General features: G+C 36.1%; 2 protein-coding genes across 2 annotated transcripts in view; one reads left to right on the plus strand and one right to left on the minus strand.

Moving 5' to 3' along the window:
• LOC132844468 (sodium- and chloride-dependent GABA transporter 2-like) overlaps nucleotides 1-27,148 on the plus strand; it is a 77,031-nt gene that overhangs the window by 18,069 nt on the left and 31,814 nt on the right. Inside the window, exons 2-9 of the mRNA XM_060867941.1 lie at nucleotides 9,185-9,390; nucleotides 9,929-10,063; nucleotides 10,928-11,068; nucleotides 11,195-11,282; nucleotides 11,371-11,503; nucleotides 11,626-11,760; nucleotides 12,048-12,151; nucleotides 12,526-12,650. Of these exons, the coding sequence (XP_060723924.1) occupies nucleotides 9,185-9,390; nucleotides 9,929-10,063; nucleotides 10,928-11,068; nucleotides 11,195-11,282; nucleotides 11,371-11,503; nucleotides 11,626-11,760; nucleotides 12,048-12,151; nucleotides 12,526-12,650 (1,067 nt within the window). The remainder of the gene's footprint in view (nucleotides 1-9,184; nucleotides 9,391-9,928; nucleotides 10,064-10,927; nucleotides 11,069-11,194; nucleotides 11,283-11,370; nucleotides 11,504-11,625; nucleotides 11,761-12,047; nucleotides 12,152-12,525; nucleotides 12,651-27,148) is intronic.
• Nucleotides 13,928-17,360, minus strand: LOC132844466 (uncharacterized protein K02A2.6-like). The gene has a single exon (XM_060867939.1). It carries the CDS (start codon nucleotides 17,319-17,321, stop codon nucleotides 14,055-14,057), a length of 3,267 nt encoding a protein of 1,088 aa, XP_060723922.1. The 5' UTR covers nucleotides 17,322-17,360; the 3' UTR covers nucleotides 13,928-14,054.

The raw sequence follows: 27,148 nt of genomic DNA on the forward strand, positions 1-27,148 counted from the left end.
ATTTTCCTTAATTAACCCTCTTTTTATGTTATCCCTGCACTTCAGTCTGTATTTTTCTCCATGAAGACACCCCTGGTTTTCTGACACAAGGGGTAGCATATATGGGAGAAAAGGAGATGGGAGGGAAAAAAGCAATGGGCCTAAATCAGAACCTTTTGGGAACACCAAACACCATGATTGTTTAGAGTAGTCACGATTTAGATCTACGAACTGATAGCGATCAGTCAAATGAGACCAGAGAAAGAGCTGTAGTTTTACACCAACAACATGTTCTAGCCTATCAAGTAAATTAACATAGACAATGGTATCAAAAGCTGTATTAAGATCAAGCAACACCAGCAAAGAGACACAACCCTTAACCAGATACGTTCAGGTGCAGATCGGCAGATCACACCAAATTTTAAATCACTTGGACTTTTACTTCCTGAGAACCAGCTATTTGGACTCAGCTTTGCCCTCTAATAATGAACATGATTTAACCTTTGCAAAAGTAGCAAATGTTTTTATAATGTTTTCCTCAACAAATGATTATAATGTTCTTCACTTCATCCAGTTTAACAGAACTCAAATGTTCACATACTGACAAATAAATAAATGAATAATTAATTTATAACTGCAAAATTATACTTTGTTTTACTGAGGAAAATTTGTTTTACCTACTGCCGTAGAGTTGAAAAGGCTTCAAAGTTTAAAGCTTAAGAAAAGGATCAAAATATTTGAAATAATTTACGTTTTTGTAATTTACGTTTTTGTAAGACTGACGAACAATAAATGCTGTTCACTGTGATAGTCATACCCTTTGATTCCACCTGAGTTGTGTTGTTCCTACTGTACATAAAAGGCACATGCCTTATCCAGAGTTATTTTTCTTTTAAATCTCATTTACACAACTTAGCAGCTGAGAGTTAAGGGCCTTGCTCAAGCGCCCAGCAGTAGCAGCTTGGTTGTCCTTGGATTTGGACGCAAAACCTTTCAAGCAGTATACCTATGTCTTAACTACTGAGCTCCAACTCCCCTTTTGTTTTGAGTTTGTTGTTGTGGTTTTGATTTTAATTTTGTGTTTTGATTTTAATTTCATTGGTGTGTATAATTTGTGTATGTTGTTCTGTTTTTGAGTTTTGCACTTGAGGAGCACAATACTATTTTATAAGACCAATATTATAGTCAGGTCAAATATAATGATCTTTGCCAATTTTCAGAAATCATGTACAGTCCAAAAAGGCAAAGATGATGCAAGAGTTTTACACAAAATATGCATATAATAAACAACAGATTAGAACTTAAATGATGAACAACAATAAGCACGGCTTATTCACTCACAGCAAGTGAATGTGACTATGTGCGTTACATAGTTACAGGACAGGAAGTTACTGTGATCACTGTGCTTGCAATTTAGAGGATGCTGCCCTCTGGTGGTGTCATTGTGAATTTTCTGGGGCTGCTGTAATAGTAAACATCCTGCAATGGTCATACCACTGAAACATTTTTAATCAAGGTAATTCTTTAGGACGATGTTAATAAAATTCCCATCATTCCCAGCATTTACACTGGTCAGCCATAAGGCAAGGCAAGGCAAGGCAAGTTTATTTGTATACCACATTTCATACACAGAGGTCATTCAAAGTGCTTTACATAGAAATTAGAAAAGAGTTTATGAGAGAAAAAATATATATATGTAAAAATAAGAGACACACGATAAAATCATAATAAAAACAAAGAACAATAAAAAAAATAAATGTGATTTTGATAAAAACAGTTTAAAATATGTTAAAAAGAATAAAACAGGAGTAAAAGTGATTTGGATAAAAAGTGCAGTCAGTGTGAAGCAGCACAGTGCTCATTCAGTAAATGCAGAGTTAAACAGATGTGTTTTTAATCTTGATTTAAAAGTGTCTACTGTTGAAGCACATCTGATCTCTTCTGGAAGCTGATTCCAGTTATAGGTGGCATAATAACTAAATGCTGACGCACCTTGTTTTGAGTGAACCCTTGATATCTCTAACTGACCTGATCCTAATGATCTGAGTATCTGCCTGGTTTATATTCAGTTAGCATATCTTTAATGTATTTCAGTCCTAAGCCATGAATGATTTATAAACGAGTAACAATACTTTAAAATCTATTCTAAATGTAACTGGAAGACATTGTAAGGGCCTGAGGACTGGAGTGATGTGCTCAGATTTTTTGGTTCTGGTCAGAATTCTGGTAGCAGCGTTCTGTATGAGCTGCAGCTGTCTAATGGTCTTTTTGGGGATCCCAGTAAGGAGTCCATTGCAATAATCCATCCTGCTGGTGATGAAAGCATGAACAAGTTTCTCTAAGTACTGTCTTGAGACAAAACATTTAATTCTGGCTATATTTCTGAGATGGTAGTAAGCTGATTTGCTTATCGCTTTCACATGACTACTGAAATTAAGGTCAGACTCTAAAATTACACCAAGATTTCTGACTTTATTTTGTGTCTTTAGACCCCTAGAGTCAAGGTGTGTGTTAACCTTGAGAGTTTCATCTTTATTTCCGAATACAATGACTTCAGTTTTGTCTTTGTTTAACTGGAGGACGTTTTGACACATCCAACTGTTAATTTCATCAATGCACTTACATAGAGAGTCAATGGGGCTGTAGTCATTAGGGGACAGGGCTAAGTATATCTGGGTGTCATCTGCAAAGCTGTGGTAAGCAATTTAGTTCTTTTTCATTATTTGACAGATTGGGAGCATGTACAAATTAAAGAGAAGAGGTGCAAGAATTGAGCCCTGTGGGACTTCACATGTCATGGATGTCCACTCAGATTTATGGTTACTATGTTCACATAGTAACCTCTCCCGTTTAGGTATGATTTAAACCATTTGAGGACCATCCCAGAAAGCCCTACCCAGTTTTCCAGTCTATGTAAGAGTATGGTGTGATCTACCGTGTCAAAGGCAGCACTAAGATCTAGTAGCACCAGCACTGATATTTTACCTGAATCAGAGTTTAAGCGAATATCATTTATTATCTTTATGAGCACTGTCTCTGTGCTGTGATGTTGGTGGAAACCAGATTGAAAATTGTCCAGATAGCCATTTGAGTTTAAGAATTTGTTCAGCTGATTGAAAACAACCTTTTCAATGATCTTGCCTATAAAAGGAAGATTTGAGATTGGTCTGTAGTTGCTAAGTATGGGTTTGTCTAGGTTACTCTTTTTTAGGAGAGGCTTAACAACTGCCGTTTTTAGGGACTCTGGAAAAGTGCCTGTGAGCAGAGAGGTATTTACTATTTTTAAGAGGTCAGTTTCTACACAGTTAAGTACCTTTTTGAGAAAGGATGTGGGGAGGGTGTCAAGGCTGCACGTTGATGTTTTAAGATGTTGTACTGTTTCTTCCAAGGTTTTTATATCAATTATGTCAAATTTTGAGAAAATGACAAATTTTTGAGGTTGTTGTAATGAGGCCTGACTGACCACATTACAACATGTGGCCGTATTGATTGCCATTCTGATATTACTGATTTTCTCAGAGAAAAAGGTTGCAAACTCATTGCATTTGTTGTCAGAGAGCATTTCACTGGGAACTTGATTTAGGGGGTTTGTTAGTCTCTCTACAGTAGCAAAAGGAGTGCGAGTGTTGTTTTGTTGTTGTTTATAATGTTTGAGAAGAAGATCTGTCTAGCTGTGCCTAGTTCTACATTGAAAGCACGAAGACTGTCCTTATAGATGCTATAATGTACTTCAAGTTTTGTTTTCCACCACATACGTTCAGCTTTTCTGCATGTTCTTTTCATGCTCTGTACAGCTGTTGTGCTTCTCCAAGGTGCTTTACGTCTGCCAGTGATCATCCTGACCTTTACTGGAGCTATACCATCAATAGCATCTTTAACTTTGAAGTTCAAATTTTCAAGGAGAACATCAACAGAGTCTGCCGATATGTTTGGCAACATTGATATAGCATTCATAAATACCTCACTGGTGTTTTCATTTATGAACCTTTTTTTGACATAGACAGATCTAGCATCAGTGTCAGGACAGATCAATAAATCAAAGTAAACACAGAAATGGTCAGATAGCGCTTCATCCTTGATAACAGTGGATGAAATGTTTAGACCCTTGTTAATGAGCAGATCAAGAGTGTGTCCCCTATTGTGTGTAGGACCTTGCACGTGCTGGGTCAGATCAAAAGTGTTTAAAACATTTAACAGTTCAATTGCAGTATTGTTTTCTGCATTGTCTATATGAATGTTGAAATCTCCAGCAATAACCAAATAATCAAATTCAGAGGAGATTGTAGATAAAAGTTCTGTGAATTCATCAACAAATGTTGGGGTGTATTTGGGAGGCATATAAATAATTGTAAACAGAATGCGTGGTGTACCTTTTAGAGCAATACACAAATATTCAAAAGACTGGTAATCACCAAGTAACACTTGCTTGCATTGAAAGGCATCTTTGAATAAAGCAGCTATTCCTCCACCTCTTCTAACAGCTCTACAGACACTTAAAAGTAAAGTTGGCTGGTTCATTGAGGACTGTAGCACTGCAGCTGTCATCTAACCAGGTTTCATTTAGAAACATGAAGTCCAGGTTGTTAGTGTTGATAAGATCATTAACTAAAAATGATTTGTTCTTTAATGAACGGATGTTCAGAAGTGCTAATTTAACAGTAACTGGTTTTGGCCCTGTACCCATCTCAGAATGACGTCTAATAGGCAGTAGATTAGATAGAATTGTCGTGCAGCTGGAGAGGGCCTTCGTTTTTCTATCACATATCAGGACAGAGATAGGGAAAGCTAAAGGGACCTTGGGCTCCCGGTTGTTCTGAAAACATTTCTGATTGTTACTGCTGTCATAGCAGGGACCCAACACATATCAGTTACCAGTGCTGTTTGAAGATGAGGGCTGGTGTGATCCCTGACATTGAGGCAGAGGTCGGAGTGCTCTCTCAGATGGAGGGGGAGGGCAGGCTGGACCCGGAGGCTTTGGTGGTTGTGGAGCCCACCGTTTCTTGGTTGATATTTGGGGATTCGCAGCAATAGAGGTTCCAGCAGATACCAGTTTCTCCATTTTCTCTGAAAAGCACAGAAGTGGTGATGTTGGAGAGAAAGAGAGAGAGTGTGACGACATCAGCTGTGATTCTGGTGTTCCTGGAGGCTGGGGAGTGTTATCTTGTTTTCCCTGGTTGTTATCCACAGAAACGTCCTTGGGTGTTGATTCACCATCCAGTTGTAGTGAGGTCTGTGGGCAGGGCTCAGCCTGAGCTGTGTCTGTGAACAGTATTTGTTGTGGCTGCGGAGTTTTATCCTTGTCAACTGAATGTCCATCCAGGTGTTGGTGTGAAATCCTGTGGTCATTTAGGCCGTCCAGGAGTGGATTGGCACACTCATCTGATGAATGATGAAGGGAGAAAAAGATATTGTCTTTAAGCAACCTAGCACCTAGTTTGTTTGAGTGGATACCATCTGTGTTAAAAAGTTGCCTTTGATTCCAGAAGATATTCAGTCCTCTCTTTGTGCAGGTTTTTTGCAGCCATGAATTTAAACTTAGTAGCCGAGAAAACATATTTGTTCCTCTGGCTGGGAGAGGTCCACTGATGAATGATTGAACTTTCAGTCTTGCAAGTGTTTCAAAAAGTTCATTGTAATCCCTCTTAAGGAGCTCAGACTGCTCTTTCCGGATATCATTGTTTCCCACATGTATGACAATCCGACTGACAGACTTATGTTTCATCAGAATGTTGCAAAGTTCCTTGTTAACATCAAAAACCGTTGCCTGAGGAAAACAGTATGTACGGGTTGGCTCGGCTGCTGTCTGAGTGGAGCACCGCTGCCTGTATGATATTGATCGTCTGTTAGCTACTGGCTGATGTGATCTGTGTCCATTTACATTTGGGGATTTTTCGCCCAAACTCACTAGTGCGTCATATCTATTTTCAAGCCACACAAGGGGTGGTAGAATACCAGTATTAGCTACTCGAGTTGTAACCATATCTGGGGTAGATGATGCTAATTCAGCAATTTGTGACACTTGTGACAGTCTAATGTCTTGGACACCTTTGGGTCTCGCACCCTGTTTATGCCATCGGTTTGTGTCCTCAATTACTTTAGGTTTCTTTGAGCCCACTATGACCTGTTTTAAAGCATTATTGTCACAGGACTCACCAGCTTTATGTTGAGAGGGACCACGATGAAGCTCTGCTGTATGTTCTGGCAGGGTCGGCAGCACCACAAGTAACTTTGTTTCGATAACTGCAATCTTTTGAAGAAGTCTGTGGCAGTTTGAGCAGCAGGTGTATTGAGATCCAAAAGAAGGCATTTTCTCTTCTGTTCGAGTGTGGGCAGCTGTGTTGTCCTGATTTAGGACCGTATACTGCCGGCAATAGCAGACTGGTAGATCGCTATGACAAATTCCCCAAGTTGTTGAATATTCCAAATATCAATATAGTTCCAGGAATTTGTAGTTTTAGTGTGAGTGCCCAATTGTTTAGTTTGAGCACTGTGCTGAACTGCTGGAAGTTAAATCAAAAGATAAATGCGAAAAAGCAAAAGCGCAAAGCACAGAGCGCAAGAAAAAAGCATCCGAACAGTAGCAAAGTTTTTAGAACATTAAAACCACTGAGAGGGGACGTGAATAACAATCTATCTACAAAGGTAGCTGTCAGGGGTTGTCTGTATTTTAGCCAGCAAGTGAGCAGTCACTTCTTGAAGTTGATCAGTTGTTCATGCATCTGTGGGATGTACTGGATAAACTGGTATGTTATGGCTGTTCAGTGTATATGCAAGCAATTCTCTTTTAAAGTATAAGTCAAATATATGACACAAGCAGATAAAAACAAAATGAACCAAATAAAATATTTTCTCCCCTTTTTGTTCCCTTTTGTTTTCTGCATGAGTGGTTAATCCATGCCATGCCCTGACAAAGTAGTGTAATCAGCAACTTCTGAGCAATGTTTTCACATGTTGTACCTTGAGATAACAAGTGACAAATTCGAATACCTAGTGAGGGTCAGTATAATACTGTAGCAATGTTAAGGAAGTTAAGCAATACTTAACAATACTTAACGAAAAGTTAATAATACAGTACTTTTCAGTACTAGTTTTTGCATTTTAGCTTCAGGTTTTCAACATTGGTTTCCTTAACTTCCGACTGACTATACCAGGTAGCGTAAACTACTCTTTCGCATTTTCTTTCTGTAATCATACAGTTGAAAGTGTGCATAGAATGTGTGTTCTTCTATTATATTTTTTTATTATATTTCTTTTTTATTATTTTATTAATCTTTCTTTTTTACCTTTCATGTTTAAAGTTTTATGTGTAATCATGTGCCTGCATACATGTCTGTTTCTACACACTAATTTTAGATATGAAGTTAGAATAGATCTGTGTTTTCTTTAAATTCAATGAGAATTCATGGGTATTTTGCCAGTGAAAATGTTTGCAAATTCTGTAACCAGTTAATCAACTGTCCTGCACTGTATTTCACTTTAAAATGATAGAGACTTAAAAGCACTTAAGACTACAAATTCAGAGTGAGGAGCTGATCCATCAGATTCTGTGGTAAGATTGCAAAGAAATGAAGTAACTGGTGAAATTATTTATGCTGTCTCAGCTATATTTTATGCAATATGATAGTCAGGTGTAGTCATACAGTTTAGGGTTTGTATAATAATTAAGGTATGGGTGTAACTGCCTGGTGCTTTTACTGTAATATTTGATTAAGAACACATGATGGTTTAGGAAATTCAGCAAGATGTGTTGTCCATTAATCTAGAATACCGGCTTGACAATTGTTTATTGTTCACATCACTAAATAACTACAGTATTAACCCTGATGTTTTTTTAAGATTTAGCAAAATGTTGGGTTAGTATTATCTTTAATGTGGGTTATGCAAGAATGAAAAACTTTTATTTGAAAAACATTCTATAATTATAAAAACATGTCAAACATTTTTGAAATAAAATTGGTGTCTACTAAGGATTATCATTAAACTGTCATAAAATACAGTAATGTATTATACAATTTATAAATACAAGCATTTATTATTATTATAAAAGGTTATAGACATAACCGAGCAAAAAAATTAACAAAAACAAGAAAAATATTTTTAGAGAGCAATTACTGTCATCTATGTTCATGTTAATTCACTTCTCCACTACATTTGAGTTAGGACAGAGACTGAGAGAATTGTGCAAGTGCAGGTAAAGATGGTGTTCTGTAATCATCAAACAGAATATTTGAGAGCAAAATGACATAAAAAACATCGGCTGAGCAACGATCGAAAACCAGAAATGAAGGCTTGATAATTAACAGTAACTGAGCAAATTTGCTCTAATGACACTTGAATTAAAACCAAACACACAGATGAAAAAGAACTATATGGAAATGAATGCTGTAGTGCTACAGGTTATGTGGCTGGGCTCTTAGCAAGGGGGGAGAATTCATGACAATTTCTAAGATTGGGTTTGATTTGTGGAAGTGTACAGGATTAAAGCAGAATCCATCATATCCATATGCAGCTTATTTGCAGGCCAAAGATGTTTAAGTACTTGACCTGCAGGCCAAAGATGTTTAAGTGCTTGACCTGCAGGCCAAAGATGTTTAAGGACTGCATTCGATAGAATGTGTAAATCTGTATTTTGCTTATTCCTTATTGTCAGGAAAGGTATAAGAGATGAATGCAAGTGCAAATGTTTTAAAAAATAAACAAAACAAATGAAACCTTGAAAACGAGAACCATTAACATAAATCAGCAAACATATGAGCAGTAACATGTCAACAAACAACTAGTTTGTTTAGTCAAATACTGAACTTAAACAGGGCTATTAACAAGCAATACAAGACAAGTGAGTGATTAGTGAAACTTTTGACAAGCTGGGGCTGATGATGTAGTTCCTTTAGCACTACCATAACACATATACAAAAACTCAATGTTTAAACTCAGGATTGAACCTCGGGCCGCAAAGCTGTGAAATTCATACCTAAAACATTTTTTATGAATGGGATGAATTTTTTTTAGAATATATTTTCTGGCTGTCTTTGATATTTACCATTTTGTGCTTATCCATGTTTTATTTCAAATAAGTTTAATGTCAAACAGACTTATCTCTAAATGTGCTACATCAATAATATTTTGTAACATTTTGTTCTGTTTTTCATTTGTGTCACTATCTTAGTAATGGAGATGCTGAAAATACGATTTTATATTCTTACAGTGACATGGCAGAATGTAACAATCCAGAGATGGCCTTGTCTTTACTAGAGTCAAACCCAAACTCAGGAAGAGTTGATACATTGGTGAAAATTAAGGATAGAGGCCAGTGGTCAAGTAAAGTTGAATTTCTTCTGGCAGTTGCTGGACAAATCATTGGCCTAGGAAATGTTTGGAGGTTTCCTTACTTGTGCTACAAGAATGGAGGTGGTATGTTTTCAGAATAAACGCATGAATACATGTATATAATACATGTATATACCAGTATTCACATCTATACATGCAGAAAAATAGAAAAACATAATATCGTGTTTTACAGTGTAGATATATTTGCTGGCAAAATCAGGCTGAATTAGTGGTTGGAGTGAAAATAAATCCAAATTCTAGTTCTATTCCCGAATGCCATGTGTCTTTGCCCTATATTCGGTACCTATTACTTTTCCCTATGCTAGTAATAGTTTCCTCATTATATAAAATTGTTTATTCATAAACATTCTATCATTATACATTTTGTCTAAATAAAAGTTTATCTATTTGCTCTATGTCTTATTTAAGACATGCTTCTGATGTTTTGTCTTTTTTAAGCATGACCTGCTTCCACTTAATTAACAGCAATTAAATTCTATGGTAAAGCATATTATTTAGCTTATTTTCTGATTATAGTATACTGAAATATATATTATATTATGCTGCTGTAAATATATTGTTTTTGAGTCCCTATTATCAGAATAGTCTCTGTCTTCCTCAGGAGTGTTTTTAATACCATATTTGGTCTTCCTGTTTGCCTGTGGCATTCCACTGTTTCTCCTGGAGATATCATTGGGTCAATATACCAGTCAGGGTGGCATCACCTGCTGGAAGGAAATTTGCCCTTTGTTTCAAGGTGAGACATTACCTGTTTAATGTAAAATAATGTACCCGTTTAATGAAAAAGTGTTTTGCAAAGGAAACTACGGTGGCCGAGAAGTGCAAAACACATTAACAAATCCGAAAACACATTAACAAATCCGAAAACACATTAACAAATCCGAAAACACATTAACAAATCCGAAAACACAAGGACAATTCAGACAGTGTATCGTTTTTGAATGGAAACTTACCGATCGTTGGACAAGACACCTGTCACTCAAGATATACAGGTATGGAATCTTATGTGTAATGTGTTCTCCATTTAAATATAAGAAAATAACAGAATTAATCCACAGTAATCCATTCCATCCATCCATTCCAACTTTTCCTTGCGGCAGACTGTTGAACTTCATGTATTCCTTGAGTGACAGGTGTCTTGTCAAATCACAAACTATAACAACCTCTTCCGGGTTGTCTGAAATGTCGTTGTGTTTTCTGATTTGTTAATGTGTTTTCTGATTTGTTAATGTGTTTTGTGCACCAATTCAGACAACCTGGAAGAGGTAGGTATAGTTTGTGAATGGAAACTTACCGATCATTGGACAAGACACCTGTCATTAAAGATACTGTATACAGGTGAATGAAAGGTGTCTCGTCCGATGATCGGTAAGTTTCCATTCACAAACTATACCAACCTCTGGGTTGTCTGACTTGTTAATGTGTTTTCGGATTTGTTAATGTGTTTTCGGATTTGTTAATGTGTTTTCAGATTTGTTAATTTGTTTTGCACTTCTCAGCCACCGTACAGTAGTAAACTAATATTTGATAAAAAGAAAAAACAAATTCCTGGTCAGATTTCAGAGACTCTTTTAAAAAGTTGTGTTTTATTTATCTACAGGCTTGGGGTATGGAACCATGGTGGTCCTGTTGTATTCCTGCATCTACTACATTATCATTATGGCCTGGGCATTCTTCTATCTTTTTTCTTCTTTTAGTACCGAGTTACCCTGGGCTAGCTGCAACAATTCTTGGAACACTGGTACATTTATATTAATACAAACCACACATACAAAAAATCAGCTTTATCCATTATAATGACTATGTAAATGTGCTATTTTAGAATTTCTTTTTATAATAATTTAAATGGAACTTCTCTCCTTAACAGAACTTTGTGTTGAATTTGATAAAAAGAAGGATTTTAACAACTTGACTATACCAGAAAACGCAACTTCACCAGTTCATGAGTTCTGGGAGTAAGCTTTTATACTGTATTTTCAATAAATCCATTGCATTATTACATGCATCAGAAGGTTATTGCCTAAATATGGCTTATGTTTCCAGGAGGAGAGTGCTAAATCTCACTGGCAATGTACATGAGCTAGGCAGTATAAGGTGGGAGCTGGCTGCGTGTCTCCTCTTGTCTTGGATCATCTGCTACTTCTGTGTTTGGAAAGGAGTGAAGTCTACAGGGAAGGTGAGAGCCTCATGACACATATTCAGAAGGTATTGATGATGGACTTAGAAGATTATGGATGTCCTTAGTTCAAGGCAAAATCTTTTTTCTGGGCTTGAATGAGGCAGAATTTTCTTTCTCAGGTGGTCTATTTCACTGCTACGTTTCCTTATGTTATGTTGATGGTGCTTTTGGTGAATGGGCTCATGTTGCCGGGAGCTGCTGATGGTATCAGGTTTTACCTCTACCCAGATTTTACACGTCTCAAAGACCCACAGGTAAAAATAGAAATTTTTGTTAAAATACAGGATCTTGCATTAGAATTTTCTGTGTTGTAGTGTCCCAAATACAGTGTATTTCTTTTTATTAATACACATTTTTATATATTTATGAGTACAGATGATGTAAATGTATGTACTGGAAGTATATTAAACAACAATAACAACAACAATAAAGTTTCAGTATACTTACTTCCCACTTACTGTAATTGGTTCAATAAAGAGTCTGCTGTAGTTTCTGTATACTACAGATGCTTGCTGAGTAATTTTTCATTCCTGGTATGTAGGTGTGGATGGATGCTGGAACTCAAATTTTTTATTCTTATGCGCTCTGCATGGGCTGCCTCACTGCTCTCGGAAGCTACAACAAGTACAACAACAACTTATACAAGTGAGGGAAATCAGCTCATTTCAAGAAGGTTACTGCAGGGCCAGGGTTGTGCACATTGGGCCTTGCATGAAATTGTATCAAATGATCAACACACACATGCACACACACGCACACACACACACACACACACACACACACACACACACACACGTGTTCTTATTAATTAATTAATTATTGATATTAATGTTAGATGTTATGTTAATAATAATGAGTATGTGAAAACAGATATATTTTATTTTTTAAATGGTCACAAGCCAAAAGACATAGGGGTACCATAGCTGTTAGCTTCATTGTTCAATTCCTTTACAAAATGTTTACACATAACCAGACAACTTGGCTGGTCTTTTATAGCTCTTTGTATTTTTGCTTTGCAGGGACTGTATTTATCTGTGCCTGTTGAACAGTGGGACCAGTTTTGTGTCTGGCTTTGCCATATTCTCTGTGCTGGGCTTCATGGCTTATGAGCAGGAGACAGATATATCAACAGTAGCAGAGTCAGGTGACTGAATATAGAACCTGCTTCAACTAGTTCCATCTAATACACATACCCAGGAAGTCTGATGTTTTGGACATTTACAGGTGTCATCTATACGGAAGTGAATTGCATTCACTTGAGGAAAAAAATCTACTCTGTTTTTCTTAATTAATGAGTTAATTATCTCAGAATTATGAGAGAATTTTTCATGAATAAAAAAAATCTACTCTGTTTTTCTGAATTAACGACTTAATTATCTCAAAATTATGAGATAATTTTTCATGAATAAAAAGTTTTTTGCTCTGTTTTTCTGAATTAACGACTTAATGTGGATTGCATGGAAGTAAACATGTCTCGCCTTTCAAGTTTAATCCGGTTTTATTTTACTTTGGGTTTGAGACATTGGGAGATACTGCTGTCTTTAAGTAATATAAATGGTATTGTTATTAGTGCGTCAACTTTGCGCAGACACCTCAAGACTTTGCGCCTGTTCAGACGAAAAGAACATTCTGATCTGCTTGACGTTGCTGTGTTTCTCCAGGATCAGTTGAACCGATATGGTATGCTTCACGGATATAAGATGATGCATCTGAAATGCATTCAGGCTGGCTATGTGGTGACACAAGAGACAATCAGGCAATTGTTGAAAATACTGGATCCCCATGGAGTGCAACTGAGGTGCCGGAATCGTCTTCGGCGACGTTTGTATCATAATCCAGGCCTGAACTTTTTATGGCATGTTGATTCATATGATAAACTCAAACCATATGGGATCTGCATCAATGGTGCAATCGACGGTTTTCACGAATGGTGATACGGCTACCGTGAAGCATACTATATCGGCTCAACTTATCCTGGAGAAACACAGCAACGTCAAGCAGATCAGACTGTTCTTTTCGTCTGAACAGGCGCAAAGTCTTGAGGTGTCTGCGCAAAGTTGACGCACTAATAACAATACCATTTATATTACTTAAAGACAGCAGTATCTCCCAATGTCTCAAACCCAAAGTAAAATAAAACCGGATTAAACTTGAAAGGCGGGACATGTTTACTTCCATGCAATCCGCATTAAGTCGTTAATTCAGAAAAACAGAGCAAAAAAACTTTTTATTCATGAAAAATGATCTCATAATTTTGAGATTGTTGTGTCTGCAGTCAGATAAATAATAACACGACACCATCGCTTGCGGTGCAACTCAGTTATTTCCTATTTACTGAACCGGAACTGAATGCAAAATAATACATCATTATATAGATCACCACTAGGGGGCAGGCTTATCACAAAACTATGACTCGCGTTATATAGTACATACATTACACTTTCCTCCCCCACTAGATTAATTATACTGAGAAACATGAAACACAAAACCAAAACGTACTGCATTACATCAACAGGTACTCTAACAAAATGTTTCTAATTTAACATAGCTACAAATCAAGCCTTTGAGGAGGTTTTCTACATCTCTCAGGATAACGTCTCTGTAAGCCTAGGTGAGATTCAGGTGCAGGTGCAGGCGCAACCGGCATTGTGACATCTGGTTCATCTTCATGCGACTCAGATTCATTCACGTTAACTGATGTAGGAGGGACAGTGTCGACAGCATTGTTGTCCTTGGCATGCGAATCAGGGGCAGGTAAAGGTGAGGATTTTGTCTGGCGATCCACCAACTGATCTACATGGCGTCTCCAAGTATTTTCTCCAACCTTCACTGTGTACGTCAAGGGTCCCGTTCTGGTGGTGATAGTACCTGGTTGCCACTTTTCCAGTCTGTAGTCGCGTGCTAAGACCTCTTGTCCAACTCGGAAATTTCTTGTAGGTCTGTCCTTTATCTGCTCAAATTGTTTATTTTCCACGTCACGTCGAACATTTGGTCTGATGAGATCCAAGCGAGATCTTAAGTTTCTTTTAAGGAACATCATCGCTGGTGTTTGGCCTGTCGTGGCGTGTGCTGCATTCCTGTACATGAAAAGAAAGTTGTCTATTTTGTGTTGTAGCGAAATGCTGTCATTGTCCATTGCTTTTATTGCTTTCTTGAAAGTCTGCACAAACCTTTCCGCCAAGCCATTAGTGGCAGGATGGTATGGCGCAGAAGTGATGTGTTTGACTCCATTCAGCTTCATGAATTTCCGAAACTCGTCTGAGACGAACTGTCGTCCATTATCTGTGCATATCTGCTCTGGCAACCCATTCCTGGAGAATATTGTTCTCAATACCGAAACAGTGTTTTCAGATGTGGTTGTCTTCATCGGAACAACTTCAGGCCATTTAGAATGTGCGTCCACGGCGATCAAGAACATGGAGTCCCTAAATGGACCAGCAAAGTCAACGTGCACTCGTTGCCATGGTGTTGACGGCCATTCCCAGGGATGCAAAGGAGCTAATGGTGGAGAGTTCTGGGTCCGTTGACATCCAGGACAAGCCTTTGCCAGATCCTCAATCTGCTTGTCGATTCCCGGCCACCACATATAACTACGTGCAAGATTCTTCATTTTTACTGTGCCCAAATGCCCTTCATGTAACGTGTCCAACATCTTACTACGCAATTTGGAGGGAACGACAACTCTTAATCCACACATCAGCGTTCCTTGACACACAGAAAGCTGTTCTCTTCTCGCTGAGAATGCTGGATACAGTGAGTTGCCGTGTGCTGGCCACCCGAGAACTGTGATGTCATAGACTTTGGACAATGTGGGGTCATTACGGGTTTCTTTCTGAATAGTGGCATTTGTTACAGGTAACTGACTCACAATTGTGGTGTGAAACACGTCAGCTGGATCCACACTATGTGACTCGTCTGTTGACTTCAGAGGCAGACGTGACAAGCCATCCGCGTTACCATGTAGTTTGGTGCCTTTGTACTCAATATCATATTGGTGAGCACCCAAGAAGAGTGACCAACGCTGCAGCCTAGCTGAGGCCATCGCTGAGACACCCCTCCGCACATTAAAGATCGAGACCAAGGGCTGATGGTCCGTGATCAGGGTGAATCTTTGACCATACAGGTAATGGTGGAACTTTTTTACACCCCACACAAGGCTAAGTGCTTCTCTGTCTATTTGTGCGTAGTTACGTTCTGCTGCCGTTAGTGATCTCGATGCAAAGGCTATCGGTTTTTCTGTGCCTTCTGGAAACTTGTGTGACAGCACAGCGCCAATTCCATACGGCGATGCGTCACATGCCAGCCTGATGGGTATGGATGGATCGAAATGAGTCAGCACTATATCAGAAGTTATGAGCATCTTGGTCTTCTGAAAAGCTTGTTCGCAACTGTCTGACCATTTCCACTGTGTTCTTGTTTGCAACAGTGTATTCAATGGGTGTAGCACGGTCGAGAGGTTTGGAAGAAATTTGTGATAATAGTTCACAAGTCCGAGATATGATCGGAGTTGAGACACATTCTGTGGGTGTGGTGCATTTAACACAGCTTCGATTTTGTCCTGTGACTTGTGTAGACCATCTTTGTCTATCACATGACCACAATAAGAAATCCGAGACTTGAAGAACTCACATTTCTCTTTGTTAGCTCTTAGTCCATACTCACACAGTCGAGTCAGCACACGTTGTAAGTTTTGGAGGTGATCTGCATCGTCCTTCCCTGTTACAATGATATCGTCCAGGTAACACTGCGTTCCTGGAATACCCTGCAGCACCTGGTCCATCGCTCTCTGCCACAAGGCAGGGGCTGATGCAATTCCAAAAACAAGACGGTTGTACTGATAGAGCCCTTTATGTGTGTTGATGGTCAAGAATTTCTTGGATTGCTCATCCATCTCCATCTGGAGGTATGCTTTGGCCAGGTCAATTTTTGAGAAGTGTTCTCCCCTGGACAAGGATGCGAAAATATCTTCAATGCGTGGCAGGGGATACTGTACTACATGAAGAGCTGGATTAACGGTCACTTTAAAGTCCCCACAAATACGCACATCCCCTGTCTTACCCTTTTTGATCACAGGAACTATGGGCGTTGCCCATTCACTCCGTTCAATTTTAGTCAGGATTCCTGTTCTTTCCAAATGATCCAGCTCTGCCTCCACCTTGGGACGAATTGCATATGGGACTGGGCGGGCTTTAAAGAATTTTGGAGAAGTGTCTTCTTTTAACTCCAGAGTCCCTTTTATTCCTTTAAGTGTTCCTATCCCTTTCCGAAACACAGCTTCTGCATTTTGTACAATTTGCGTTAAAGTAATTTGTGTCTCTTTGTTTGTAATTTGCTGGGACATATCCAAGTTTTTTATTGCGTGCCAGTCCAGAGGTATTTTCCTCAGCCATTCACGTCCGAACAATGCAGGCCCTCCATTTTCCAGTACATACAGGTTGAGCTGTTGCTGATTTTCTTTGTAATTCACAGTTACTGGTAATTTTCCTTTTGGAGACACTTTTTCACCAGTATAAGTCTTTAATATCACTGATGTCTGTTGCAGTGGTATTTTTGAAAACAGTCGTTTGTAATCAGCTGCTGAGATGACCGATAAGGCAGATCCAGTGTCTAACTCCATCTTGAGTTTAACACCTGATACTTCTGGCGTAAGCCAAATAACTCTTCGATCTGTCTCTTTAATACTGTACAGTTCCAGGCATGAGAGATCATCAGTATCTGAACTTGTGTTCGCTTCATTTTCAGTTACTTGATGTACAGTGGCAGATTTACGTTTCACTTTGTACATTCTGTCTTTCTGTACCTTCTGTTTATCCATTTTGCATGCTCTCTCGATGTGCCCCTTTTTATGGCATCTTCTACACTCTTTATCCTTGAACATTTGCATCATGAGACATTTTTCCACAGCGATAGCATTTTTGTTTTCTTTCCGATTTCAGTGCCAGTTTATTTGTTGCACATTCTATTGATTTTTGTTGCAATTCTAATGCATCTTTTGCTGCAGTCTCCATGGATATTGCAATGTTCAATGCACGATCGAGCGTCAAATCTTTTTCTGTCAGCAGTCTTTTTTGTGTACTTTCATTATGCATACCACAAACAAGTCTGTCTCTTAATGCATCTGCCAGCCCAGCTCCGAACTGACAATGCTCTGACAATCGGCGTAACTCAGCTATGTATTCGGAAACACTTTCTCCTTTAGCTTGGTTCCGCTTGTGGAATCTGAATCTTTCCGCAATTAGTAAAGGTTTGGGGGGGTTTAATTCCTAAAGAATTGGTTCTTTAAAAAAAACATTCCCCGGAAAACCATTAAGAAATTTTGGGTTTCAATAACAAGGGTTTTTTACAGAAAATTTAAATTCTTTTTTCCTTTTGAACCGTCCTGAAATTTTTTGAGTTTTAAAAGGTAATTTTATTAAATAAAAAAAAATGCCCTTTGCGAAAAAAAAATTTTTGTTTTGTTTTTAAATTTTTAAAGTGAAAACCCAAAAACCCTCCAACAAACTTGATAAATTTTTTTTTTTTTTTTTGGGGAATAACCCTTTTGTTTTAAATAAAAACAGTTCCGGAAAATTTTCTATATTTGTCCTTATTTAACTTTTGACGCTTACTTTTTAAAAAGTCCTTTTCTTTAAAAAAACCCTTTTTAAAAAAAAATTTTTTTCATGGGTTTTGCCCCTTTAGGTTTTAATTCCCTTTAACCGGGGGCAGTCAGGGGCATTTCCGGGGACCCTTTTTTTATAAAAAGAAATTTTTTCCCCCACTTTTTAGGAATTTGTTCACCACTTTTTGATTTTTAAGGGGCAATGTAAAAATGCAGAGAAAAAATTTCAAAAGCTTTTTAAAAAAGCTAAAAATTTTAAAGTCTAACTGGGCACCCCCAACCCAACACATGCCTACACCCGGGCCCCAATTATCGACCACCCCAGCCCCTTTTCGGTTTGAAAAACCCGCAATTAAGGTTTCCCCTTTTTTTTAAAAAAAAGCCCCAACTTTGAATTATGTCCTTTTGGTTTTAAAATTTTTATAACCTGGTTTTTCTTTAATATGAATTTTAAAAAAAGGGATTAAAAAAAAATGTTTTTGCCTTTTTAAAAAAAATTTTAAAAATTCTTTTTTTCAATTTTTTATAAAAACCCAAAAATAAAAATGAAATTTGCGGGTTTTATTCCATTTTTTTAATCTCTTTCCCTATAATAAAAGTTTTCATGAATACCCGGAACAGACCATTATTCTTGTTGCATTTAAATTGGTCCAAATCCCAAATCCGAAAAAAAAAATAACCACGGTAAAACATTATTTTATAATGAGGGGTAAAAAATAAAACAAAAAACATGGGAAGGTTTAAAAGGGATGATGGGTAATAAAAAATGTAAATAAACAAAAAATTCCTTTTATTCCCCATCAACTTTCCACCCTTTCCCTTTTTTTCTGTTTTTTTTAAAATTTAAAATCAACGCTTTCTTTTAAAAAAACAAAAAAAAAAACCTGCTTTCCCCCCCAATTAAGGGAAAAAAAAAAAAAACGTCCTCATCCCCCCCCCACACAACTTTAAAAATACCTTTTCCCCCTTTTGGATTTTTGTTTTAAACCCATTTAACGGGTTTTTTTTCCCAAATTCAATGGTCTAGTAAAAACGTTTTTTCAAACAGATTTTTTTTTAAAGGGGTGAAAAAATAATTTTTAACAATAATTATTTTGATCGCTTTAGGGTGGTTTTTTTTCTACCGACATAACTGTAAAAAGATTTTTTTCCGATGAAAAAGGGGTATTCGGGACCCCAAAAGAAAAAGAACTAATAATAAACATTTTTTTAAATTTTAAATTTTAAAGATAAATTAAAGGGTTTGCCCCAAATGTTTGTGGCCAAAAAAAACAGCCAAAACCCGTTTTTTTCAACTTTTAAAATTTCGCTGAAATTCACCGAAAACGGGGATTTCCCAAAAGAAAGAAAGCTTTAACCCTTTTTCATTTTTAAATGGGCCCCCTTTTTAAAAATTTTTAAAAAACCCCCCAAAAATTTTCATAGATTAATCTTAAAAAAAAAAACAGACCTTTTTTCTTTGGGGCTGAAGGTAACGTAAATTTGCAATTTTTAAAACCCCTGGGAAAACGTTTAAAAGTTTTTTTTTTCACAAAGATTACCTTTTTAAATTTTTTATGAGATATTATGGAAAAAGAAAAAATTTCCCCCCCCCCCCTTAAACCAAAAAGGGGCTAATAATTCCTTTTCCCCGAATTACCCCCACCTATATCAAAAATTTTAAAAAAACCCTTTCTGCCCTTATTCCCCCCCAAAATTTTCTAATTTTTACTTTAAAATAACATTGAATAAATCAATCAAAAATATCATTTCTCATTAAGTCCTTTCTTTTTCAAAAAAAAACCCTAAAACAAAAAAAAAAAAATTTTTGAAAGAAAATAAAATAAAAAAATTTTTAAGCACAAATACCCATTTTTTTTTAAAAAAAGCCTTATTTATTGGCCCAAAGTTTTTTTTAGTTTTATTCAATACCCAAAACCTTTTTATGAAATTTGAATTATTTCCAAATAACCTTTTCCCAAGGGGTTTACCAAAATGAAAATATTTCTCCTTTTAAACTTTAAATCTTGACCATTTCAATTCTTAAAAGTCAAATCCAAAAACCCCCCTTTCCCAATCTGACTTTAAAAAAACCCTTCCAAAGATTCTAAAAAATTTCCTTTGTTTTTTTAAAAGGTTTTTTAAAAACAACTTTTTTGGGGTTTAAATGTTTTCCAGTTTTTTGGTTTAATCTTTTTTTTAAAAAAGCCATGAAATAAACAACCCCAAAACCCCTTTGAAAAAACCCCCCCAAAAACGATTTAAAAATAATTTAAAACACCAAATCGAAAACCCCCCAGTTCCCTCCTTTAATGTTTATGGGGTTAAATCCTTTTAAATTTTTGGGGGGGGCCATTTTTTAATTTTTTCCCACCCTTATGGATTTTAAATCCCTTTTTCCCGTAAAAAATTTTAAAAAGATGAAGTTTTTAATTTTGACCACTTTTCAATGAAATGAATGTTTAAAAATAATGTTAAACCCCCTTTTTTAATAAAATACCCGTTAAACATTTTAAAAATTTACCCCCAATTTTAACCAAATTTTTTTTCCCCCAAAAAATCCAAAAAAAAAACCCCAAACAAAGGGGGCCCAGGGGACCCTTTTAGGATTCACCCATCCATCCTAAAATTTTTCCCCCCCCCTTCAAAATGAACATTTAGAAACCCTTTTTGCTTTACGCAGTAATAATATTTTTTGGTTTAAAAAATTTGTTTCAAAATTACTTTTATAAAAGTACTAGAAAAAATCAAAAATGTAAAATTTTTTGCAAAATGTTTGGGCTGATTTTAGCTTTGACCCCACTTAATGAAACCCTAAACACATAAATTACAAATATAAAGTGGTTTTTTAAAATTTTTTTTTAAAACATTTCTAGAATTTTTTTTTTTCTTGGAATTTAAATTAATTTATTCCGTGTCCTAGTTTTGGGGGAAAATTTTTTCCCAGGGGCCTTTGAAAATCCCCCATTTCTTTTTGAGAATTCCTTTTTTCCCAAAAAAAAAACAACCTTATTTTTTTTTTTAAAAAAGGGGAAAAAAAAAAAAAAATTAAAAAAAAAAGGGGGGGTTTGGGGGGGGGGGTTTAATAAAGGTGGTTTTTTTTTTTTGGGGGGGAAATTAATTAATTTTTTATTTTAAATTTTCAATTTAAAAATTTTAATTTAAAAAATTTATTTTTAAATTAAGAAAAAGGGGGGCTATATGTAAATTTTTTTTGAAAAAAAATTTTTTGGATTATTTGGGCACATTATTTTTGGGATTTTTTCTATTAATTTAATTTTTAAAATTTTTTGTACCCCATTCAAATTTTTTAATTAATTGTTTTTGTTTTTAAAAAAACAAAGCATTTTGTCCAAAAAAAATTTTAATGCAAAGAATTTTTTCCCAATTTAAAAACCTTGATGACAGAATACTCCAAAAACTTGGTAAAAAAATTTTTGCCCCCAATTCCCTGAAAAAAACCCAAAAAAATTTTTGAATCTTTTTTTATTAGAAAAAAGCCATTCCCCACCTTCTTAAAAAAAAAATTTTGCAAATAAAAGGGGGTTCCCACCTTTGGGTTTTTAAACCCTTAACCCCCTTTCCCCAAAAAAGTTTTCCCTTTTCCTTTTCTCCCCCCAAAAAACACCCCAAGACTGTCCCATCCTATTTTCCGAGGATTTGAATTTTTAGAAAACTGAAAGGGCCACCCCAAAAGGATCTTGCCCCAGACAATAGGAAAATTTCCTTTTTTCGAAAGTTTCTTTTTTAAATTTAAAAATAATGGTAGTAAATGAATGAAAAACCCTTTTTAAACAATTTTTCCCTAAAACCCTTTTGTGGTTTGCTTTTCCCCCGGGTATTACCGCTCCCACTTTTTCCCCCTACCATTTTACCTAACCCTTATGGACTAGGAAAACAATTTGTTTTAGCATCCGTTTTAAAACCTTAAAACTGAAACACAATCATCAACAAAAAAAATTTAGAATTTTAAAAAACCCTATTAAAACCTTTTTGACTTCTGCACTTCAAAAAGCAAAATTACAACTAATAGGCCCAAAATTATAAAAAAAAATATACCTTTTAAACCCCCATTGAAAAAAGTTTTAAAATCCATCGTGGGGCCCCTTACAGGACTTTGGCCGAACTCCTAATAAAGTTTTTTTTTAAACCCGTAAACTCCAAAAGTGAGCGGGGGGGTTTTAACTACTTTAAAGTAGCCCAAAAAAAAAGCTCCCTCAAAAACCACGGGGTTTTTTTTCCCGGGTGGAGCCCCCCTTTTGGGAAAACCCAAAATTTGTCCGTTCCAAAAACCCATGCGGAAGCCCCATCCGGAAAACCATTCCAAAAAATTTTTAAAACAGTAAAAAAAACAAAATTTTAAGCCTCTTTAATTTTAAAACCTTTTAATTTTTCCCCATTTTGGCATATAAAATTCCTTTTTAATTAAAAGAACTTTTAAGGGATAACTAAAAATTTCCCCCCAAATTTCAAAATTTTTTGATTTTCTTTGAAAGCAAAACTTCCCCTTAGGAAATTTTTTTTAAACTCTGTTTCCTGTTTTATTCAAACTAAATTTTTGATGTATTTTTTTAGAAAAATCAACCATTAGACCTAATAGTGGCCTTTTAACTAAAACCTAACATTTCCATTGGGGATATAAGGGGGATTTTTAATTTCTTTTTTTTTTTAAAACTTGGTTAAATGCCAACCCCCCCCAAATTTATAAAGGGAACCCTTTAAATTAAAATTCGGGTCATTTTTTTAAAGGAAAACCTCTTTGAAACAGAACTTTTTTTTAGTCTAATTTGAAAAGTAATCCCCCCTCCCCCCCCTTTAAAAAACAGCAACTATATAACCTTTTCGCCCCAATTTTTCTTAAAAGAAACCCATTTGTTTTGGGGGGTTTATTTTTTCTTTTTTCCGAAAAACAATTTTACCCCTTGCAAAAAGGCTTAAAAAAAAAATTTTAAAACCCATTTCGGGTTTTACTTTACAATTGGGGTTTTAAATAATACCCCCCCATAAAAACCAGAAAAAAAAACCCCTTCCTTTCCCAATTTTGATTTCCTAAACGATTTTCCGAAAAAAAGAAAAGGGATTTGGGACCCCATAAAAAAAAGACGTTTTTGTTTTTTGCTTGGGGCCCAAACCAAACCCAAAACCTCCATAATTCCCAAAGAAAAACCCTTTCTGGGTTGTTTCCCCAATTAGACACATCCAGGGTTAACTAAGAAAAGCATTTTTCCCTTACAGGCCCCTTTAAAATTTCGATTTTCCCTTTTTCCACATTACTTTTAAAAAACTTTTTTTTTAAAACCAGGGGAAAAAAATTTATTTTTACATTTTTCATTGGACTTTTTTTTTAAAAAAATGGGTCCATAACCCCTTTGACTTGTTTCCTATAAAGTTAAAATCATAAAAAAAAATTTTGGGTCCTGTAATTACACCTTATTTTAAATTAAGAATTCATAAGGTTTTTTATAAAAATATCTATTCTCTGCCCAAACCCAAACATATTGTATCCCCTAGGTTAAACCCCGGGAAAAAAAAATTCTTAAAGCAAACATCCATTTTGTCTGACAAAAATTTTTTTTTAATAACAAGAACTTTCTTTCCAAAATTTAAAAAATTTGGTCTCTTTTTTTTGGGTCAAAATAAACCTTTAAAAAACCCTTTTTCCAAAGAAATGTGGGGGGGGGGAAAAACTAAAAAATTATTTTTATACTTACTCCCCTTTATAAATTAAATCATTATGGAAAGGTACCACCAAAATTGGGGTTTCTTTGGAAAAACAAACATGCGTTTTTAAAAAGCTTTGAACATTTTTTTTATTCCCCAAAAAAATTTCTTGGAAGTGTCCCCCAAACATTTTTGTTTTTTCCCCCCGTTTTGCCAGAGTATAAATTTTTAAAACGGGGGTATTTTAAATTTAGCCTTACTGGGTCCTTTTTTGTCATCTTTGTCCATTCAAAACGACAAACTTTTTTAAAAACCGGCAAAGACCTTTTTTCCTTTCTTTTACCCAAAAATTTTCCCCCAAAATAATTTTATCCGCAAATTGAATTTAAAACAATTTTTTGGCCTTTGAACTTCTTTCCCCTTAATAAGTTTTTTTTTTTTTAGGGTTTTTCCCCCATTTTTTTACCCTTTTTAAAACTTTTTTTTTTTAAAAGGAACCCAAACCCCTTTAAGAAAGGAAAAAAGGGGGAACCCCAGATTTCTTTCCAATTCCCCATTTCAGATGACGGATTTTTGAACAACTTAGAAAAATTCATTTGTTTTTATTAGAACAATAAACTAACGTGTAAAATAAAAACCCCTGTTAAAACCATTAAAAGAAAGATAGCTTTCCCCGGGCGTTTTAAAAAATTTTGGGAAAAGTCAAAAATTATTTTTATAAAATTAAAAACCAAATTTTTTTTTTACTTCGGGGAAAAAGTTTAAATTTTCTTTTTTTTAAAAAATTTTAAAAATAACAATTTAAAACTTTAATAAAATTTTCCCCTTTTTTACAAATTTTTTAAACCACTTTTTAATTTTTTCACCTTTTTTTGTTTTTTGCCCCTTCAATTTTCCCAACCCATTAAAAAACGGTTTTCCTTTTTAAAAACTTGAGCCCCTACATTTTACCAGTCATGTTTAAGGGGAAAAAAATTAAAAACGCTTTTTAATTTCCAAAACCCGAAAAAAAAATTTTTTAAAACACCACTTTATTTTTAAACAAAAAAAATTAAAAAAACAAAAATTTCAAAAAAGTCTGAAAAAAAAAGAAAAAAACTAAAAACCCCAAAACAAAAAACCCGGGGAAAAACCCCAAAGGGAAAAAGACGTATTCCCCAAAGGGTTTTCCCAAAAAACATTTTAAAAAACCCCAACGTTTCCCCTTTAAAATTTTTGCGTTTTTTATTTTTCCCCCGTTAACTTTTAACCCTTTTTAAACAAAATTCCTTGGAAATTTGTCCCCTTGGATTTAAAAACCATTCCCCAAAAATGATTTTTTGTTAAAAATTGGGCTATTTCTTGAAAAGGCCCGGAGGCAAAGCGGGAACTCACATTTGCGACGCATATGAAGAATCCGTGAGGCAAAACAGGTGTTAATAGTCCCTTCTTTATTGCACAGACAGATATTTCTTCTTTCAAAAGTTGTGTATGAGTATATGTATATGGTCAACAAAGAATACATCGTCCTGACTCACCCCCTCTCTCTACCACACTAAGTGAACAGGTGACTAATATTCCTATTCCCCAGGTAATCCCGTGACCCTCCACCATGATCACGTGACATTAATTTAATTTAACTCTTTCATGTCCCTTTCAGAACATATTACCTTTGACAAAAACAAAACAAAGGAAAATATCCAATAGTGTCAAGATACAATAAACTATACTAACACTAGTGCTACTACAATAAACTATACTAACACTAGTACTACTATACTAGTAATATCTTTTTCTTTGTCCCTTTATTGCCATGTTAACACTAAACACAGTCTAGCCTCTTTATAGTTAGACTAAATAGATTTAAATGAAACAAAGTCCAATCTCACTTCTAAGATACTCAAACCTCTGTTTTACCAATGGCTTGGTCAAGATGCCTGCCTTCATGTTATGTGTAGGACAGTATTGCACTTGTATTTGTCCATTCTGCACACACTTACGAATGTAACGATAGCAAATGTCTATTTGCTTAGTTCTTGAATGATCAACTGGATTCTTTGCAATTGCACTGGCTCCTTGGTTGTGCTCCAGGATCACCACTGGCGTAGCATCCATTCGAAGATCACTCAGTAGTCGTCTAAGCCAGACACATTCTTGAGATGCTTGGCTAAGTGCAACATACTCAGCTTCCGCTGTCGAAAGAGCAACTGTTGATTGTTTCTTGCTGAGCCAGCTCACGGCTCCTCCACTCAATAGAAACACATTACCAGTTGTCGATCGACGATCGTCCTGATCTCCAGCCCAATCAGCATCTGAGAATCCGATCAAAGTTCCGGATTCTGACTGCTCATACTTGAGAACGAGTTCTGTTGTACCCTTCAAGTACCGTAGTATCCTCTTCACAGCTGTCAGATGCGCAGTACTTGGATTTGCGTTGAACTTTGATACAACACTCACTGCTTGTGCTATGTCAGTACGTGTTGCCATAGCAGCATACAGTAAGCTACCTACCATAGACTGGTAGTTACTGACACTGTCGTTTTTTTCAACTTCTGATTTACATCAGCTGGGGTTGCAACGGGGTTAGCATCATTCATGCCATACTTTCAAAGAATTGCTTCAATGTAATGCTTCTGATGAAGAAACATACATTTCTTCTCCTTGTCTTGGATGACAGAGATACCCAAGATATAGGAAAGTTCTCCCATGTACATCATCTTGTAGCGCTTCTTAAGAGCAAGTTTCAGCCCTTCCATACTTTCCATCGACTCTGTGATTAGTATCAGATCATCAACATACACAGCTAATATCTCCAGCTCCTGTCGAGATCTTACAAACACACATGGGTCGGATGTACTCTGATTGAAGCCAATGTTCTTCATGAACTCTGTAAAGGTTTTGCTCCAGCAGTGAGGAGATTGCTTCATCCCGTATATTGACTTCTTCAGTTTGCATACCAAACTTTCCTCACCTGATTTGATGTATCCCTCTGATTGTTCCATGTAAATTTCCTCATCCAGATGTCCATTCAGGAATGCAGTTACTACATCCATCTGATGTACATGTAGATTTTTCTGAACAGCGAAAGACAGTAATGTACGAATCGAGTTAAATCTTACCACGGGTGAAAAAGTCTCATCGTAGTCAACACCATACTTCTGTGAGTATCCTTTAGCAACGAGTCTGCACTTATATCTTTCCACTCGTCCATCACTCTGATGCTTGACTTTGAACACCCATCTTGATCCTATAGCCTTCCGATCCTTTGGTAGCTCAACTAAATCCCACGTCTCATTTTCCAACAGCGATTCATATTCCAAATCAGCTGCATCCTGCCATTCCTTTGCGTTGACTCATCATTGCTTCTTTCATTGTACTTGGTTCTTCAACACAACAAACACCAGCATAATGATCAACTGTCA

This window comes from Tachysurus vachellii, chromosome 4, assembly GCF_030014155.1.
Source record: "Tachysurus vachellii isolate PV-2020 chromosome 4, HZAU_Pvac_v1, whole genome shotgun sequence".
Classification (NCBI taxonomy): domain Eukaryota; kingdom Metazoa; phylum Chordata; class Actinopteri; order Siluriformes; family Bagridae; genus Tachysurus; species Tachysurus vachellii.

Excerpts from the sequence above, each read along its gene's own strand:
- LOC132844466 (XM_060867939.1), bottom strand. The coding sequence starts at position 17,321 with ATGGATAAACAGAAGGTACAGAAAGACAGAATGTACAAAGTGAAACGT.